Consider the following 16,484-nt stretch of genomic DNA (forward strand, 5'->3'; position numbering starts at 1 on the left):
CTGGGAGCAGCGAGGGAGGGAATTCAGAGATGTTCCTCCTAACCGGGCAGAACTTGCAGGCAGCGGGGAGCCCAGGGCTAGGGGTCCTTCCCCACCCCGGGTCAGGCCTCCCTGCTCTCCCCACTCAGATGCTCTGCAGCCAGCACTGTGCTAGCATCTCTGGGCACAGACTGGGGACTCAAGTGAGACCCCAATAGACTGGTCAGGGATGAGGGGGCAAGGTCCAAAGACAAAAGCCACGGAGGCCAAAGGCAAACCAGGTTTTTATTAATAACATCATAGGCCCGAGTCTTATGGGTGGGGACAGTATGTTGGGCCACCCTCCAGATGCGTGGACACTGTTCATTCCAAAGCCCCCCCAGGCTCTAGGGGCTTCTTGGATGTGTCCTGGAAGAGCAACGTGTTCCTACTACAAGTGGGCCCAGGGGTGTGGGACAGGACAGACTCTGGCCAGCAGGGGCCTCACTCCGGAGGAGGCCAGTTTCCCATCTCATCCATCTCCTCAAGGAGCAGAAGCTGAGGGGCAGAAACGGAGAAAAGGAGATGCCTCCGCACCTGTGGGCTCCTTCCCTTCCCTGCTCTGCACACCAAGACCCTCCCCTGCTCAGGAAAGAAGCACCCCAGAGCCACCTGTTCCAGAATCCCAAGGCTGGCTGGGTGCCACCAACCCGAGCTATACCTCCTTGCCATAAAATGGAGACTCCATTCTCTCTTCAACTTGGGGGGGAGGGGTTCCCTGCAAATCCCAGGACCCAGGTACTCCAGCCAACCCCTTCCCTCCCTCACCTCTGCCCTGGAATCCACACCTAGGGGACTCTGCACCCTTCCCTCCCCCAAGCCCCCAGCATTCTCCAAAGGCCAGGAGGTGGGACCCTGAAACATTGTGGATGCAACTCTGGCCCCAAAGCAAGGACTGGATAGGACCCCACTTGTATCACCCAGAATCTCCTCGGGGCCCTTCCATGCTGCTCTGCTGCTCAGGCTGCCCCAGGACCGGGAGCCCTGGGACAGGACAGCCTGGCTCAAAGCACAGTTCAGAAGAAGAGGGAAGGAAGGTGAGGGGGAGTCCCAAGATTAGAGCCTTTTAGCATGAAAGGGAAAAAAAAATGAGGGGCCTGCCCCTTAAAAGGGGAACTTGTGTGTTGTTCTTTTTTTTTTTGGGGGGGGGCGGTACCAGGGATTGAACCCAGGGCACTCAAGCACTGAGCCCCATCCCCAGCCCTATTTGTATTTTATTTAGAGACAGGGTCTTACTGAGTTGGTTAGCGCCTCACCATTGCTGAGGCTGGCTTTGAACTTGTGATCCTCCTGCCTCAGCCTCCCAAGCCACTGGGATTACAGGCGTAAGCCACCGCTCCTGGCAAACTTGTATGTTATGGATGAGAGGACACAGGGCCTCCCATGACCTAGGCATTCAGGGAGGTTCAGGACAATGGGAGAGTACCCCAGTGCCCAGTGTTTATAGTAATCACTACCTCAGGAGGTGAGGCATATGCCACTGTCCCCAGTGTGGCAGGGCCTTTAACTGTAGACCCTTGAAGGCTTAGAGGCAATGTCATAGAGCAAGTAAATGCCAGAGTTGAGACTTTGCTTAGAGATGTTGGCCTCTCAACCTTGGGCTCATTCTTTCTGGAAGCCACATGGACATGGCAGGGGAGAAATCAACTCAAAAGGGCGCTGACGCGTGTTCCAACAAGAGATCCATCCAGGCTCGCAGAGGGGCTGAGACAGGCCTAAGCTTCATGGTGGGTGTCAAGGAGGGAGAGCAGTGGCTGGTCCTTGGTCTGCCCGGTGGGGTTGCTCTCTAGAGCCTCCGGGTGCTTGTGAGAATGGGTGAGAACAGGGGAGAGAATAGAAGAAGAGCAATATCGCGCTCTAACATGATTTCAGCCTGTCTAGACAAATCCCCTCATTGTTCATGACTCTGGTTCAAGTGAGAGATGACTGAGGAAGTGTGGGGGGGGTGGGTGAGGATGCACACATATGTGTGTCTGTGCCTGTGCATGTGAGTTCAGGGTCGAAGGGTCCTGAATTCAGAAATGCTACAACTAAAAAGGGGTCTTCCCCAACCCTACCCAGGCAGTGGGGGCTGAGCCCCGAGGAGGTGGGAAGCCTCTTTCACCAACGCCCTCAGGCAGGGGCCTTGGTGGTCTGGGGTGGCCAGACATACCTGGCCATCCACCATGCCAGCCTCCTCCAGGGTGATCTCTGGCCAGGTCAGCAGCTCCCGGCCCTCTAGGCTGCCCATCTTCCAGAGGCGAGCCTCTCGCTGTACTGCCAGAAGTTTCTTCAACTCCGACTCCACAAAACCTGAGAGCCAGAGAGATGGGCATATGTGAGATTGTGAAATATATATTTGGTCTTCATCCTGTTTCCTGGCATGCAACTCCTGAAATCCTTGGCATCTTCAAAGTGGTAAGTGTCTTTGGGTATGTGGATGGATGACTGAGAGCTGACAGCCCTTCTGCAGCTTGGGGATGCCAGCTGTCACCTGAGAGACCAAGGTGGCTTCAGAGGGTTGGGACTTTGACCTCTGCAAATCCAGCCTCCAGGGAGGGGAGAGGGGATGAAGGTGAAATGGATCACCAGTGGCCAAAGATTTAGTCAATCATACCTATGAGAAAGCAAAAGGATGGATCTTGGAGAACTTCCGGGTGGCTGAATTGCTGGGTAGCTGGGGTGCAGTGGCCGGTGGCCAGGAGAGGGTGTGAAACCCCCAGGCCCTGCCCTAGGCTTCATCTGTACCCTTTGTGATATCCTTCATAATAAACGGGTAAAGGTAAGTCAAATGTCTCCTCTGTTCTGTGAGCTGCTCAAGCAAGTTGAGCTTGGGGAGGGGGTCACAGGAACCCTGACTGGTAGCTGGTTGGTCAGAAGCACAGATAAAACAACCTGGCCCTTGAGATTGGCATTTAAAGTGGGGGACATGCCAGGTACGGTGGCCTGTGCCTATAATTCTAGCAACCCAGGAGCCTAAGGCAGGAGGATCAGATGTTCCAGGCCAGCCTTGGCAATTTAGCCAGTGGCTGAAGTAAAAAATCAAAAGAGCTGGGGGTATAGTGCAGTAGTAGAGTACCCCTGGGTTCGATCTCCAGTATCGCAAATAAATAATGTGGAGGACAGTCTTGTGACACTAAGTCCTCAACCCGTGGGATCTGATGCTCTCTCTAGGTAAACAGCGTCAGAGCCAAATAGACTGGAGGACCCTGGGTGGTTTCCTCTGCAGAACCTGGGGAGCTGCTAGATGGCTTCGAGCGTGGGGATGTACTGCCACACATCTGTATCACAGTATTTTGTGTTATGACAGCGTAGGAGAAACCGAGTTTGCTATTCCAATATTCCCAGAGCATGAGAACACAGGAGCAGAGTGGAACCAGGTGCTGGGGACCCAAGGACCAAGAGAGGGAGGCTGCTCTTCCAACCTCACTCCAGCTGGGCCACCCAAGAACGCCCCCTCAAAGCTCTTCAGTTACTGGGAGCCAGCCAGGCCCTCCTACCCCAGGAAGGGGGGCTCCCTCTTGCAAAACAGAGATGTGCGGCTGCTCCTGGGCAGAGCATGGGGGGGTAGATCTCTTCACCCACATACTAAAGAGCTTGGACCCAGCCCCTGTGACAGGAGCCTGTAATCCCAGAGGCTCAGGAGGCTGAGGCAGAAGGATCCCAAGTTCAAAGCCAGTCTCAGCAACTTAATAAGGCCCTAAGCTATTTAGTGAGACCCTATCTCTAAATAAAATATTAAAAAGGGCTTGGGGGGCTGGGAATGTGGCTCAAGCGGTAGCGCGCTCGCCTGGCATGCATGTGGCCCGGGTTCGATCCTCAGCACCACATACAAACAAAGATGTTGTGTCCACCGAAAACTAAGAAATAATAAATATTAAAATTCTCTCTCTCTCTTTAAAAATAAATAAATAAAAATAAAATAAAAAGGGCCGGGGATGTGGCTCAGTGGTCAAGTGCCCAGGTACCACACACACACACACACAAAAAAAAAAGCCTGGATCTGTTAGTTCAATTCCAGCTCTGCTCATTATTAGCTGTGTGACCTTGGACATATTATCTAATGTCTCTGTGCTTCCCTGCTATAAGTGGTGATGATAACAGGACCTACTTCAGAGTTGTAATCTACCATTTTATGAAAAGTGCTTATGTGAGGGTCTGGTCACCCAGTGATGGCTAAGTAAATGTCAACAATGACTTTTTGGGTTTTGGGGGGGGTTTGGGAGGTGAACGTTGGTGCTGGAAATTGAACCCAGGGGCCTCATACATGCTAAGTACTCCCTCTACCACTGAGCTACACCCTGGCTCAACAATTTTTTCTTTCATTTGTTTTCTTTTTGTGGTCCCGGGTGTTGAACACAGGGCTTCATGCATGCTAGATAAGCCCTCTACCATTGAGCTGTATCTCTAATCCCAGTGCTTTGTTTAAATTTTATTTTGAGAAAGGGGCTCCATAAGTTGTCCAGGATGGCCTTGAACTTGTGGTCAATCCTTCTTTCAGTCGATTCTCCTACCTCAGGCTTCCAAGCAGCTGGGATTACAGGCCAACAGTGATTTCTGTCATATATTCTTTTTTGGTTTTGGTGCTGGGGATTGAACCCAGGGCCTTGGGCATGCAAGGCAAGTACTCTTCCAACTGAGTAGATCCCTAGCCCCTGTCATACATTCTTACCAATTCTGATCCAACTGTCCTTCATGTTTGGGGCTGTATTAGGAGAGAGGACTCTCCAGGGCTCTGACACAGCAGTGCATGAACCAGGGACTCCTCCCAAAGAAATAAAACCTCTGGGCTGGAGAAAGTACGGTTCTCGAGTGGCCCCACCCCAACCCTGCAGCCTCAGAAACCCTGAGGGACCCTTGCTGGACCTAGAGACCTCCAGCCCCATAACACACAGGTCCCCCCATCCCTGTTGGTCATCTTAGGTCCTCTGATGCCATCTGGTGGTCAATGCTTATATTGTACTCTTGGACTGAGTGCAATATAAGGGGGGCTTCTTGGGTCTGGGAACAATCTGGGAGGTGAGGGGTGGGGTGGAGAGTCTTACCCACTGTATCTTTGGACCTAAAAGTCTTGTGCAGTGGTGACTGGAAGCCAATAATTCTTGGGACACAGAGCTTGAATGAATTGTCCTCTTCCTTCATTTCCTCTTCCTCCCCTTTCTCCTGGAGGGGCAAGCCTTCCTTGAGAGGAAACTGATGGCCTGCCAAGTCTCTGAGCAGGTGCGGAGGGCCAGGACCCCGAGCCTGCAGCACCCACCCTCCCTCAAGAAAACAGAAAGTAGGAGAGAACAACAGTCCCCGAAGGTGAAGAAAGGGGACTGTTCCCAAGGGACCAAGCCACATAGCCTGGGCTCAGCCAGGACCCCACCCCCCACCCCCACAGACCTTGACAATGGCTGATTTCTGGAGCTGCTTGTACAAACCAAGGAGGCGGTTCCAGGGAGTTCCTGCCTTGGAAGAGGCCAGCCTGAGGTCTCCTGTGAAAGGACAGCAGTCACTGATGAGCAGGAGGCTGGGAGGAAGGAGGGGTCCCGGGGCAAGGAGGTGGGGCAGGCTGAGCTGAGGGCAGGGTTACCAAAGGGTTCTTTACCAAACCCTTGTTGTGTGCCAGGCCCAGTTTTAGGCACCCGAGGAAGCCACCTTGGTCAATCCTTGCAACTGATTTATTCTCATTTTATAGATGAGGAAACTGCTGAGGTTAACAACACGCCACCATCCCACAGCCTGACGGAAGTGGGCTTCGAACCCAAGCAGTCTGACTTCAGCATTCCTCAGAATGGGTCCTGTGGGCTGCCAGGCCTTCCCCCTGCACCCCTCGGCCTAGGGCCACCATTACTCACCATCAAGTAGGCACGCCTCCTCCTCCTCCTCCTCCTCCTCCTCCCTGCTGAAGGCCTCTGGGCTGACTTCCAGCAGCTCCGTGTACCTCAGGCATTCTTGCTCCTCCTCCAGGGCCTGGGCACAGTGGCTCCTAATCCCAAAGCACAGTCAGCTAGGGGAGGCAGGTGGGCCCAGAGAAGTGGCAGTGACCTTCCCACCCCAAACCTCCTGGGCCTGCCTGGGCCCCTCCATTAGCCCTCTCCTTTGGGCCCCCTGGGGTCTTCGTCATGGAAGGAGCTATCCCCCCACCCCAAGAAAGTCAGTGTTGAGGAAAGGAGACTGAGAGAGGCGGTCCCCCTTTCTCACACAGAAGGCCCAGGCCCAGGGGGAGTGGGGAACCAGAAGGAGAGAGTCTGGAGGGCAGGCAGCAGGGAGGAGGGCCTGAATAGGAGAGGGAGGCGGAGGGAGCTGAGCCCACCCTGTGCACTCCCTCCAGCCCTTAGCCCATCCCCCTCTCTCATGGTTTCCCTAGCAATGCTGGGGTCCAAATCCAGGCCTCAAGTGCTAGGCAAGCCCTCCACCACAAAGCCACACCCCCAACCGCACCCTTCATCACCCTTTCATCCACAACCCTGTACTTGTGAAGGACCCCATGGGTCTCCCCTCCAAACCGTCATCTATAGACCTCCCCACTCTTTCTTTCTTTTGGTACCAGGGATTGAACTCATTTACCACTGAGTTCATCCTCAGCCCCTTTTATTTTTTATTTTGAGACAGGGTCTCACTAAGTTACTTAGGGCCTCCGTACACTTCTGAGGCTGGTCTCAAACTGGCGATCCTCCCTCCTCAGTCTCCTGAGTGGCTGGAATCACAGGCATGTGCCTCTGAAGCCAGATTTAAAGTTAGGTAGTCAGTGTAGTTAGGTAAATCGGGTCTAATATCGAGTGAAATCTAAAATGGAGGCCATGTTGAGAATGAATTTCCAGAAGAGTTGAGCAACTCTGGAAATGTTAATGAAGTCCCGAGAAAAGCCCTAGGCCCAAAGTCCATCCCAAAGAAATATTAATGAACGGCCCCAGCAGATTTGAAGATAGCCCATCCCAAAGAAGTGTTAATGAAGTCCTTCCTGCCCAGATTACTTCTTTGGCCCACCTGTGTCCCATGTTCAGGCCTCTTCCCAGTACCTCTACCTTAGGCTCCCGCCCCATCCGGGTCCCCAACACAACCACCCTCCTTGACCCCAGCACCTCACCTATCTAAATCCCCTGAATCCCCCGAGGCCTCCCCTGCTGGCTCCTCTTCCTTCTCTCGGTTCTCTTTCTTCTCTGACATGTTGCCCAGCACCTCCAGGCTTCTTCCGGGAAGGAATGGCTTCACTTCTACGCACTGGGCTGTAAGCCTCAGGACCTCCTTGGGGTTAGTGGTCTGGGAGCCCATGTCCCCCATGCCCAGCCCAAAGGCCTCGTGCTGTAACAGGTGTGCGGAGCCCCTGGGCACGGCCACTGAGAAGGTACAGGGCAGCGAGGCAAGGGGCCCTGGCTCCCTCCACCCGGAGTCCCCCTGGAGGCCCGTCTTCAGGGAGGTGGTATCCTGTTCTTGTAGCAGGCACAACTGGCCCCTGGCCAGGGCCTTGTCCGAGCTCTTTGGGTTGCCCTTGCTGCCCACCAAGCTTCGGAAAAAGCGGAACATAGGAGAACGGCCCAAAATCCGTGACCGTGATCTCGAGGTTCGATCTGGGGCCTCCATCCTGAGAGGGACCCTGACTCAAGGAAGAGTCGCAGCAGCCCAGGACCAACTGCTTAAGAACAGGGAGTTTTCAAATTAAAACCTCCAGTTGGAGACTTCCAGGAGTTCTAGAAGGCAAAGATGAGGCGGGGGTGGGGGCTCAGTATGGGGTGGGGGACATAGAGGGGGATGTGTTAACTGGAGACAGAGAGGACGGAGTGGACGAAGCAGAGGAGAGGGCGCAGTCTAGCTGGGCTCCAGGTTGACGAGGCTCCAGGGAGCATGGGGGACAAGCTGGGGGTGGCAATGGGGCTGGAGTCCAGGTCAAGACTGGACGGAGAAGAGGTTTTTGAGAGCCCAGAAGGCCTGGCAGGGGATAGACAGGAAGACTGTGAGGGAAGGGACCCTAAGAAGGAGGCGGGGGCTGTTGGGGACTCTGCACACACTTCTGTCCTTCTGTAGTTTATTCTGTGCTTGGGAACATTCCTGAAGCCACACAGTTTCTGTCCTCCCTCTTGTCCCCACTGGCCTGCCCAGGTCTAGGTGGTAGCACAGACTCCAGGGTCTACATCTCTGCTTCCCTGCCGGTCACCTTCAAGATTTGGGATCCCAGAGACTTCCAAGGTGCCTTGTTGCCCAGATTTGAATGTATATTGAATCCCAGTTTAGTAGTAGTATTCCTCGTAGCACCCACGACTCTGACCATGAACCCAGGTCAGTGACCTTGGGAGAGTTCCTCAAACCAGTAGAGCCAGCCTCACTTTGTCCATTTGTAAAATGGGCCTAGTCAACCATCCCGACTTCCAAAGGTGCAGAGAAGATACAAGGAAAGAATGGTTTCTAAACTGCATTGCTAAGTTGAGGTGCTTAAGAAACTTCTCAATCGTGTTTTTTTTTTATTAGTGTTAACTGAGGGAAGAGAGGGAAAATCAAGGAGGACTGGAATAAGGGATGGGAAAAGCAGTGAGCCCCAGGAAGCCTCTCAGCCTGGCTGGGAAGTGGGTGGGGGGAGGGGGGAGAGGAGGGGGAGAGGGGGAGGACCAGCTTCCCCCTACAGCCCGCCCAGCCCGTGCCTCCAGGCTATAGGCCTGTGCATCCGCATCCGGTGGCCACCAAGCAACTTCCTCTAGAGGGAGCTGATTGCAGCTGGGTGCTGCCGGCACCTCTAGGATCGGTGGAGCCGCGCGGGTCCCTGGGGCCGCACCACGACAAGCAAGAGCTGCATCCTGACACCAGGAATGCACTGACGCTGGTTCCTGGAAGCTGAGCCCAAAACCCTGCCGCTGGGAGCAGCCACCAGCCCTTGGGTATCTTCGGCCTTGGCCCTGCCGAGCTTTCGGGCTCTGGACCAGAGACTGGACAGGTAAGCCGGCAGTTCCCTCCATCTTCCCTAATCCTGCAAGTTTCAGCCCCAGCGTGAGGCAGAGAGCCCACCGAGAGCCAGGTAGGGAGGAGAAGTCTCGAGACTTGCCCAGGCAGGTCCCCATGCCCCGCTGGGGGTCTGGTCGCGACAGGCTACCTCTGGCTCCCCTCTCCCAGATAGCTCCCCCTCTAGCCTCGGCCCTGGATGGCCCTGAATGCCAGAGAACCAGGCAATTTAGCAATCTGGGGGGTTGGGAGAGGAGGTCAGAGCCAAGGTCAAGGGTAGGGAATAATACTTTCACAGAGCTTTCTGCTGCCCCGGGATCTCTAGACTGGGTCTGGGGCCAGGCCAGGCGTATCTTCCTGGGGAACATCTTTCATAGGCCCAGCAAGCCAAGGAGATGGGGGTGGAATGGGAAGTTAGGCCACTGGGATGGTGGGGGTAGGCGGAGGCCCTGGTGAGCATAGGCCGCCGGCTTTGGGGGCTGTTCTGAGACTCTGTCTGCTCTCCAGCAGTGAGCCCCTGGGGAGGAAGGAGTTAAAGGGATCTGGTGATTCCGTCAGCATCCCCTGGCAGTGCTGTCCCAGGGGGACCAGATTTTGGAGACCAGAGAAGAGGAAAGAGCATCTTAGGAAGAGGCTAGGGGGTGAGGTGTGCAGGCAAAGAGCTGTACAAGGCCTGGCGCCCAGGGGTGGGGGAGGGGAGGGTCTGCCTTTGCCTCATCCTTGTCCCTAAGAGGGTAGAGGTAGGAAAAACTGAGTGTACAGGTGGGTCAGTGCTCCGCTACCTCTTCTCAGGGAGCACTTAGGTAACTCAAAAATGATCCCAGGCCTAAGCAGAAGGAGGGTGAGTGAGGGAATGTGGGCCTGGGGCCAGGTAGGGGTCTGCAGCCCTTGTACAGGGTGGGGCTGAGTCCTCTTCAAGGACAGGAGGAGGGGCGCTTCCTGCCAGGGTGATGGAGGACACTTGGAAAGAAGTGGGGCTCTGGAAGGGGCGCAAACTGAAAGTGAAACCGTTGAAATCAGGAAATACTCCCTCAGCCGGAATCGAGGCCATGCTCGGACTGGGCAAAGAGGAAAACTGGGGCTGGGAACCAGAGCACAGGTGTGTGGCAGAGTTGCGTGGTGTGAGGCAGGTTGGGGGCTGTGTCACGCTGACTCCTGAGGTCCTTCTGAGGGCAGGAGTGGGGAGGGCACAGACAGGGAGTTGCCGGATGGAGAGAGCTGCCCCGGGAAAAAGGACACCCTCTGAAATCCCAAATCCACAAACTGGAAGAGAAGATAAACGGTGTGTGCACTCCTGGAGATCAGATAACCGTCCTGACCTGCCCCGACTAGCTGTATGGCCTCAGGCACTAACCTCACCTCGCCTTCCTTTTCCCACCTGTCCATGAGGGTGGTGATGCTTTATCTCACTGGGGTAGGTGGGTTTTCAGTACTTCAGTGGTAGGAGTACACAGCAGGCTCTCAGGAGGTGTTTGCTGAAAGGCCTGAGTTGGAAAAAAAGTATGTTTCTGCCAGCCAGGGGGAAGTGGGCCCTTGAGGAGGGCCTTCAAGGGTCACCGGCTGGGAGGGGTCAAATGTGGTAGTGTGGGCTGGAGAGCCTGCAGGTAGCCCTAGGAGTAACTGAAAGAAACCTCAACCTCTGAAACTAGTGATGTGAAATGGGACACAAGAGCCACCAGGGCATGGCTGTGACCTTACCCCTCCAAAAGGTCCTGATTGCCAGTACAGATACCTAGATACCTTGGTCTCTCCCTAACTGCCTCACCTTTCTTTTCTTTTCTTTTCTTTTTTCCTTGGTGGTGCTGGAGGTGGGACCCTGGGCTTGTGCATGTGAGGCAGGCACTCTACCAGTTGAGCTGTATTCCCAGCCCCAACTGCCTCACCTTTCTGACCCCATCTCCTTAGAAAGATGGCCAGTGAGTCATTCAGTGAATTCTCTTTCCTCTTGGAAGATACCGCTGGGACCCAAGGTAGAGGCAGCCTCTCTCGGGTCCCTGGTCAGAGCCCATACCTATCTCTGCTTTTTCTCACCCATTCCCACAGGCTGACACTGTCCTCTACTAAGACCTGAAAAATGGCATCCGGGCAAGGCCCAGGTCCTCCCAGTGAGGAAGGTGGAGAGCCAACCTCCGATTCTGGTAAGGGTCTTCTTGACCATGAACTCCCGTAGACACAAGGGTTATCTGGAGGCTGGAGGGAGCCGATGTGGGTAGGGCCGAGAGGACTAAGGGCTGAGGTCCTACCTCAGCTCAGCTCCTTGAATAAAGGAGGAAAGTATCTCCCAGCCCAAGGCTGGTGGCCCCTTGGGCTCAAAAGCGGGAGCTGGAGTTGGAGCTTGAGTCAAGCTTGAGTGGGCGGAGCCTGGGCTGGGAAGGTCCAGAGGTTGGGAGAGGCCCAGGAGCCAGCATGCAAGAGGGCACAGTGCCCTCCCTGCGCAGAGGGCGGGATTGAAGGTGAGGGAGGAGGGCAGGAGGATGGGGCCTGGCTGTTGTATCCCTGTAGTAGGAGAAATAAGGAAGTGAACTGGCTTATCACTGAGCGGAGTCCACCGAAAACGCAATTGTTGTGACTTGGGGGAGGAAGTAAGATGGCCGCCTGCCTTCTCTCTTCCAAGTGGATGGCAGGGAGGCCAAGCTTAAGGCTCACTAGAGGCTGTTCCTTGGACTTGGGGTTCAGGTCTCATGTCTCTATCTCCCTTTGTGACTTTTCTTGGCCCAAAGCTACCACTTGGAATTCTGTTTCTCCCCAAGGCCTGGGTGCCTCATGCACACAGAGGTAAACTCGGGAGCCCACGTGCCTGGAATTACTCCCTGGCTCCACTGCTTGTTCCAGTTGTGTGACCTTGTATACATTACTTGGTCACCCTCTGCTGTGGTTTCTATAAACTGGAACTCTCCCCCTTCCCAGCTGATTGTGAGGACTGAGTGAATATACCAGCAGAGGACCCCAGAGTGAGCACTAGGTGTCCACCACGGGGCCGGGGTGGGAACATTTCTATCTCGGGTGAGGACAGTCATGGCTTTGAGGAACACAGAGCCCCCCACAAAGGATGCACTGCTAGGGTCCAGTCTTCCCTTGCTGACTCCCAGCTTTGATCTCAGAGCAGCAGGTAGCCCGGGACACGGAGGAGGTTTTCCGTAGCTACGTTTATTACCGTCACCGGCAGGAGCAGGAGGCTGAGGGGGCAGCTGCCCCTGCTGACCCAGAGATGGTTGCCTTGGCCCTAGAACCTACCAGGTAAGCCCTAGCCCCGTAGGGACATCTTTAAGGGGACAGAGGCTCATATGGGGCTATGTGTGGGTCCTGGGAGCCAGAAAGGCCTGGGGGGCTTCTCTCCTCCCATTACCACTCCTTTCTCATTTGGGTTCCCACTCCCATATAAGATCATGCACCCTTTTTGACACATGCCTTCTCCTTATCCCTAAGCCCCGCCTTCACGTCAGCTAACACTGTCAGGGACCTCCAAGGAGAGGTACACAAGGCCAGGGCCCCTTGGGCGGAACCCCTCTGCTATAAGCCCATTTTCCACTGCCTCCTACTCCTGCAGTACCATGGGGCAGGTGGGTCGGCAGCTCGCTGTGATTGGTGACGACATCAACCGGCGCTACGACTCTGAGTTCCAGAGCATGCTTGAACAACTACAACCTACAGCTGCAAATGCCTATGAACTCTTCACCAAGATCGCCTCCAGGTACCCGGCTGTCACTCTGTTCTGCCGTCTCGTCACCACTGTGCTGCACCCTGCTTATGTGATGGTCTCCCCAGCATGGTCAGGCACACTCTTTCTTGTCAGTGTCAGGGGACATGTGTACAGTCCCTGGTGTCTGTTAGCTCACATGTGGTCTTGGCCTCTCTCTCTCTCTCTCTCTCTCTCTCTCTCAGTTCCAGATTTGTCTTTTGGGCATAAGCTCACAGCTCTTATGAGTTCTGACACCAAGGACTTGACCGGTTAGATCAGGACACTGTGGGGGGCCCTGGGTTGGGAGGGTAAGATGGGCCATCTAAGGATGGCCCAGAGATGCTAAAGGTACTAAACCCCCCCAGGACCTGGAAATGGCTCCCAATAATCTGGTACCTAAGAGGCAATCTCACATAGGGAGCAAAGCCACCAAAAACTCAGTGGAAGAGTGCTTGCTTAGTATGTGTGAGGCCCTGGGTTCAATTCTTAGAACCTCAAAAAAAGAAAAAAATCCTGATTCAACTCTCAGTTTTTTTGTTGTTGGTGGTGGTTTTTTGTTTGTTTGTTTTGGTTTGGTTTGGTTTTGGTACTGGGGATTGAACCCAGGAAGCTTTACCACTGAGCCACATCCCAGCCCTTTTTTATTTTTTATTTTGAAGCAGGGTCTTGCTAAGTTGCTGAGGGCCTCACTAAATTGCTAAGTCTGGCCTTGAACTTGTGATTCTCCAACATCAGCCTCCTGAGTTGAAAGGATCACAGGCATGTGCCACCACACCCAGCCTCATTCTAGCTTTGTCTCTAACTGCAGTTGTGAAACTTCTACCCCTCAGTCTCTTGATCTTTGAAGTAGGAAAAATACACTTAGAACAGTGTCCTCTTTTGCAAAGTGTTAGCCATCATTTCCACATAAGTTAGGGAAACAGTGTCAGGGAAATTTGGTTTTTTGTTTTGTTTTGGTTTGGTTTGGTTTTAGGGGAAACTCAACCACTGAGCCATATCCCCAGCCCTACTTTATATTTTATTTAGAGACAGGGTCTCACTGAGTTGCTTAGAACCTCACTGTTGCCGAAGCTGGCTTTGAACTTGCAATCCTTCTGTCCCAGCTTCCCAAGCCGCTGGGATTACAGGAGTGCACCACCGCACCTGGAGTGTCAGGAAAATGTAAAGGTGGTAAAGGTGCGAGTAGGTCATAGACTTACAATTAGTGCTCAGAGCTAAAATGTCTAGCCACCATGCCCCCATGCTGCTGTAATTCTGGGACCTGTCCTAATCTCTCTTCTGTCGTTTTCTCTCTGCTGTCCCCTCGGGCTGCCAGGCCAGCAGCAACACCCACAGGTAATCTCCCTACTTCCTCTGTCCGCTCATCTACCCTCTGCCCTTTCTGTGCCTTGTTGGCCTGTAGCCTTGGGAAGCTACACCCCAGTAGTAGCTCCTATGCCCTCTGAGATTTCTCCTTTCACAGAGACCCAGGCCCTTCCCAAATCAAGGCCAGACTAAGGCAGCCTCTGCGGCCCTGATTCGCAGCTAAGCCATTTAGCTTCCCATCTGGGAGAGGGGTGGGGTACCAGGAGGCAGGAGAGGGAGGGCAGGTGGAAGGGGCCCTCAGGAGCTCTCCACTGACCTGTGGCATGCTCTGCTCACAGCCTGTTTGAGAGTGGCATCAACTGGGGCCGTGTGGTGGCTCTCCTGGGCTTTGGCTATCGCCTGGCCTTACACGTCTACCGGCATGGCCTGACAGGCTTCCTGGGCCAGGTGACCCACTTCGTGGCCGACTTCATGTTGCATCGCTGCATTGCCCGGTGGATCGCACAGAGAGGAGGTTGGGTGAGTGCCTGGGGGTCACCCAATCCTTCCTGCTGCTGGGGTTGCCCTGGGGCCCGGTATCAGCCTCTCTTTGACCACCTTGTCTCTTCTGGCAGGTGGCCGCCCTGGACTTGGGCAACGGCCCAATCCGGAATGTGCTGGTGGTTCTGGCTGTGGTTCTGCTGGGCCAGTTTGTGGTACGAAGATTCTTCAAGTCATGACTCCTGGGGGGCCCTTTGGGGTTCAAGTGGGGACCCCTGACTGGATTTTAGCCAAAACTCCCTCCCCTCTCCCCTGTAGGGGTTCCCCCCCAAGAGTACAGAAGCTTTAGCAAGTGGGCATTCCAGCAGTGGACCCTGTCCAGAGGTCATTCAGGCTACACAGGTGCCCCAACATTGCATGGTGCTAATGGGCCCCTTCTCTGGGCACTATCCTGTCAGAGAGAGGCTGTAGCCTCTTTCCTCAGTTCTCTGGGACCCCCTTAGTCCTGTCTTTAGGGGGCTGCGGAGATTGATACCTTAGGGAGGCAAGAGGCTAGGAACCACTTCTTCCCAGGAAGTTCTAATGGTTTTAGCTTTTTATATACCCTTGGGAGGACCCATCCCCTTTCCCACCACTCTGTCCAGGGTCAGGATATCTAGGGTATGCTGGTCAGTGGATCAATCCTGTGCCCCCAGGACTCAGCTATTCTGGAAAATCAGAGCCTGAGAGGTGGGACTTGAGCACAGTCCTGGCCCTCCCTAAACATGGCTCCCAGGAACAGGACTGGCTGGTGTAGGGGGTCAAGGACCTGCTCAGCTCCCCTCCTGCTCCCACTCCCCCACTCCATGTTGGCCTTGTGGTTGGACTCTCAGGGATTCTGGGCCTGGGGTGTGAGGCAGAGGTGGGATTGGAGGTGGCAGTGCAGACTAGAATGTTCTGAACATATCCATCAGGACCCTCCAAGCCTGCCACCCACTCACCCCCAGGTCCTCTCAGTTCTTCCCCTTCCCCTCACCTGAAACTACTTGCTTCCAATCCAGTCACTACACGTAAAGACCCTCCCTTGGGTTCCTGGGTAAGCAGGTGTGCTGAGGCCCCTGCTTGCCAGTTGCAGGGCCTAGGGCTTGGTTTATTTTAAGAAAAAGGAGAGCTCAGAGGCAGTGTCTGAGTGGGAGAGGGTCTTTATCATCAGGAGCCATCCTGAAGCTGGAATTGCCTCATGGCCTGGGCATAGTGTAATCTGAATGGGAGAACTGTGAATACTTGAACTCCACCCCCACCCCACACTCCATGCTCCTCGCCTGCCTAGGCTCCTCCTGGAGGCAGTGGCAGTACCTTCTCTATCTTGCACAGCCTAGGGACTTGGGGACAAGGGGAGGGAAGTTGTTGATTAAGCCAAATGCAGAGAGGGGATGCAGATGCAGACTGCTGGCCACCTAACACCCTGTCCTCTGACTGTGTTTGGAAATAAACTGTGCAATCCCCCACCTGGTATTTCTGTATCCTCTGCTACCTCTCTCCATCAGGCTGGGGTGCAGGAAGCTGAGCATGCTGACAGGTACCTGTCTTATTATTGAAAAAGATCTCAGTAAGCCTCCAGAATTCTGAGATTTGGTGTTATTCTCCACCCCGTGGACTAGAAGACCTTGGTCCCTCCCCACCAACTCTAGGCCCTTCTCCATGGACTTCCCATTCCTTTGGGTTCCAGGTCATTTCTCACCCCTTTAAGAAGCCAGGGACCCTTTGACTACTGAGTAGGTATAGCAGCTACACAAGACTGAGGACTCCCTAGGCCACCCCAAGTCTGGCCTGAATTCCTCTCCCTCCCTGGGCCTGCTGCCTATGCTGGCTCAAAAGGCTTTTCTCCCCCACGTTAGTTCTGCCTGGGACACAATGTCCCAGCTCCCCCTTCCTGATGTCGCCACAGACACACCACACACACACACAGAGCTTTTTTTCATTCTAGGAGTCTGATTCTGCATGGGAGTCCCTAAAGGGAGGCAGTCAGAGGTGATAAAAATAACAAGCATGGGGGCGTTGAAATGTTCCAAAATCTACCAAGTCTTTTCAGTCCTGGGCACCCTGGTCTGTGTTTCTGACACCCTTCCAA

General features: G+C 54.4%; 2 protein-coding genes across 2 annotated transcripts; one reads left to right on the forward strand and one right to left on the reverse strand.

Annotated features, from left to right (window-relative positions):
- Positions 1 to 291: 291 nt before the first annotated feature.
- Positions 292 to 7,563, reverse strand: LOC114099306 (gametogenetin-binding protein 1-like). Its single transcript, XM_027943563.2, has 6 exons — positions 7,070 to 7,563; positions 5,838 to 5,968; positions 5,383 to 5,474; positions 5,043 to 5,160; positions 2,171 to 2,310; positions 292 to 516 (listed from the first exon to the last, which is right to left on the reverse strand). The coding sequence occupies exons 1-6, from the start codon at positions 7,561 to 7,563 to the stop codon at positions 463 to 465; spliced, it is 1,029 nt and encodes a 342-aa protein (XP_027799364.2). The 3' UTR covers positions 292 to 462.
- Positions 7,564 to 8,663: 1,100 nt separating this feature from the next.
- Positions 8,664 to 15,868, forward strand: Bak1 (BCL2 antagonist/killer 1). Its single transcript, XM_027943651.2, has 6 exons — positions 8,664 to 8,905; positions 10,954 to 11,048; positions 12,012 to 12,147; positions 12,458 to 12,601; positions 14,233 to 14,413; positions 14,509 to 15,868. The coding sequence occupies exons 2-6, from the start codon at positions 10,985 to 10,987 to the stop codon at positions 14,611 to 14,613; spliced, it is 630 nt and encodes a 209-aa protein (XP_027799452.1). The 5' UTR covers positions 8,664 to 8,905; positions 10,954 to 10,984; the 3' UTR covers positions 14,614 to 15,868.
- The last annotated feature ends 616 nt before the right edge of the window (positions 15,869 to 16,484 follow it).

The sequence above is a fragment of the Marmota flaviventris genome, chromosome 6 (assembly GCF_047511675.1).
Source record: "Marmota flaviventris isolate mMarFla1 chromosome 6, mMarFla1.hap1, whole genome shotgun sequence".
NCBI classification, from domain to species: Eukaryota; Metazoa; Chordata; class Mammalia; order Rodentia; family Sciuridae; genus Marmota; species Marmota flaviventris.

Coding starts and splice junctions, on each gene's coding strand:
- LOC114099306 (XM_027943563.2), bottom strand. CDS start 7,563: ATGGAGGCCCCAGATCGAACCTCGAGATCACGGTCACGGATTTTGGGC. Junction 2,311..5,042: donor TAGGTCCAAAGATACAGTGG/GTAAGACTCTCC, acceptor TCTGGCTCTCAG/GTTTTGTGGAGTCGGAGTTG. Junction 517..2,170: donor CTGGCATGGTGGATGGCCAG/GTATGTCTGGCC, acceptor TCTGCCCCTCAG/CTTCTGCTCCTTGAGGAGAT.
- Bak1 (XM_027943651.2), top strand. CDS start 10,985: ATGGCATCCGGGCAAGGCCCAGGTCCTCCCAGTGAGGAAGGTGGAGAG. Junction 11,049..12,011: donor AGAGCCAACCTCCGATTCTG/GTAAGGGTCTTC, acceptor CTTTGATCTCAG/AGCAGCAGGTAGCCCGGGAC. Junction 12,148..12,457: donor TTGGCCCTAGAACCTACCAG/GTAAGCCCTAGC, acceptor CTACTCCTGCAG/TACCATGGGGCAGGTGGGTC.